This window comes from Brassica napus, chromosome A9, assembly GCF_020379485.1.
Source record: "Brassica napus cultivar Da-Ae chromosome A9, Da-Ae, whole genome shotgun sequence".
Taxonomy (NCBI): Eukaryota; Viridiplantae; Streptophyta; class Magnoliopsida; order Brassicales; family Brassicaceae; genus Brassica; species Brassica napus.
This window is the reverse complement of record NC_063442.1, coordinates 43,105,958-43,108,305: the sequence shown is the minus strand read 5'-3', so window position 1 is coordinate 43,108,305 and position 2,348 is coordinate 43,105,958. Positions and strand designations below refer to the sequence as shown.

Below are 2,348 nucleotides of genomic sequence, written 5' to 3'. Positions count from 1 at the left end.
AGTACTACTTTCATGAATTTTCTTTTAAAAAACTCTAAAAGAGTTGCTTAGGTCACGCTGTTTTTGGCTGCGTAGAGTAGAGTAGTTCCTAAAATCTTCGGGGACAGGTTGAACATGAATGATCATGTCTCCACTACTTAACTCACACTTTACCATCAGTTTTAACTCTAAAAGAAAATAATTTTCTTGGGATTGATTGAAATTAATGTCGATCATATATACTTTAATTACTGCATTTGATATGACGAGTGTATGATGATGATTAAAGTTAAGTCAATCCGACGTGGACCAATCAAAATTGTTCTACAATGCACATATCTTTAACAAAACTTCTAGAGAGAGAGAGAGAGAGAGAGAGAGAGGGCAAAAAAAAATAAAAAGAACAAAAAAAAATCAACAAACCCTAAAGTGACTTTTCTTAGTCCTATTAATACTCTCTCTATAGAGATCTGTTACTTCATTTTCTCCATCTTTCTCTTCTCTTTCCCCTCAGATTCCATTAACCTTCAAAAGTTTCATATACATTCTCTCAGCTCAAAAGCTTTTTTCTTCCAATACTTAAAATAAAAAACAGAGCTTTCTCCTTTCTTCTCTTTTATTGTTACTTTTGGCTCAGCATTACAGCTTTAATAAACAACATGAGACATTCTTGCTGTTATAAACAAAAGCTGAGAAAAGGGCTTTGGTCTCCAGATGAAGACGAGAAGCTTCTCAACCACATCACCCATCACGGTCATGGCTGCTGGAGCTCTGTTCCTAAACATGCCGGTAACATTTCAAGAGAAAAAAAAACATAATCTAAAAAGAAGCTACTTTTTTTTTTGAAATAACAAATCTGATTCTTCTACTATATACAGGTTTGCAGAGATGTGGTAAAAGTTGCAGATTGAGATGGATCAATTACTTGAGACCTGATTTAAAGAGAGGAGCTTTCTCTCAAGACGAAGAGAATCTCATCGTTGAGCTTCATGCAGTTCTTGGAAACAGGTAATAATTCATAATAAAACAGAGGATCAAGTTTATGTCTTTAGGTTTCCTCTGTTTCTGTCTCTCTGCTCTGTTTTTTACTCTGTTCTGTCTTTTTTTTTTTTATCAGATGGTCACAGATTGCAGCTAAACTACCGGGAAGAACCGACAACGAGATCAAGAATCTATGGAACTCGAATATAAAGAAGAAGCTGAAACAAAGAGGCATTGATCCAAACACACACAAACCCATCTCCGAAGTTGACAGAGACAAGCCAACAACAAGCAGCAACGACCACATGTCTCTTAGTTCCTCCTCTGCGACTAACCAAGACTTCTTTCACGTAAGGCCATCTGATTTCTCCGACTACTTCAACGCCAACCTCGGACTCTCGGTTGAGTCTTCCCTCTGCTCCATGGTTCCGGTGCAGTTTAGCACCGGAAACATGGATGGCTCTGTGTTTCAGACGCACTCTTGTGTTAAGCCTTCGATTAGTTTTCCTCCGGACAACAGTTCGAGTACTGATCACGCAGCACCTAACTGGGAGTTTCAGACAAACAACACCTCGAGTTTCACCGACAACGGTGGTTTCACATGGTCAGTCCCAAATCTTTCTCCTTCTCTAGTCAAACCTAATCATAACTTCGAGGAATTGAAATGGTCAGAGTATTTGAACACACCGATCTCTCTACCGGTCTTCGTCAAATCAGAGGCAGATTACTTAGCCAATGTTTCGAGCTTGGCAGATCCTTGGAGCCAAAGCCAGAACGAGAGTTTGAGCACACCTGAAGCAAGTGACGTGTTCTGCAAGGACCTTCAGAGAACGGCTGTCTCTTTTGGTCAGTCCCTTTAGGTTTTATTTTTTTCTTAACTCTTAACAGATGTATAAAGCAAAAACATATACAATACATACGTACGTAAAGTGGGTTTAAGTGTCTTTATTTCTATTTTAAATGTGTCATACGTCAAATATTATTCTTTCTTTTGCAAATCTTTCACTTTCATACTATATACTTTTTATTTGGCTATAAAGATTATGATGTATAGTATTATCGATGGTTCCAAAGGTCTGTCTTTGCAATTAATCTGTTGAAGAACAATGATGAACGTAATAAATCAGTTTCTGTATGTTTCCGTGAACGAGTTGTGATCCAGAGATGCATCCTTCACCATTTATTCAGACCTGTAAATAATTACAAGACAAAAGGAAAACATAAAATTAAAGCAAATCTGATAAATACATTACAAGCCTTAACAAGAAGTGACACTTTTTCAAAAAAAAATAAAAATTTAAAATTTGGTCTAGGTTTCTGAATTCAATATTTTTGTTGTTAAAAGAACATAGTTTCGAGGATTTGACCTTGATAAACATGAAAGAAGA

General features: G+C 36.7%; 1 protein-coding gene across 1 annotated transcript; it reads left to right on the top strand.

The window, feature by feature from the left end:
• Positions 1-452: 452 nt before the first annotated feature.
• On the top strand, positions 453-2,095 carry LOC106419893 (transcription factor MYB61-like). The gene is made up of 3 exons (XM_013860737.3): positions 453-768; positions 858-987; positions 1,097-2,095. Exons 1-3 carry the CDS (start codon positions 639-641, stop codon positions 1,818-1,820), a joined length of 984 nt encoding a protein of 327 aa, XP_013716191.2. The 5' UTR covers positions 453-638; the 3' UTR covers positions 1,821-2,095.
• Positions 2,096-2,348: the final 253 nt, after the last annotated feature.

Excerpts from the sequence above, each read along its gene's own strand:
- LOC106419893 (XM_013860737.3), top strand. The coding sequence starts at position 639 with ATGAGACATTCTTGCTGTTATAAACAAAAGCTGAGAAAAGGGCTTTGG. Across the intron at positions 769-857 it reads CTCTGTTCCTAAACATGCCG|GTTTGCAGAGATGTGGTAAA; the intron begins GTAACATTTCAA and ends TACTATATACAG. Across the intron at positions 988-1,096 it reads CATGCAGTTCTTGGAAACAG|ATGGTCACAGATTGCAGCTA; the intron begins GTAATAATTCAT and ends TTTTTTTATCAG.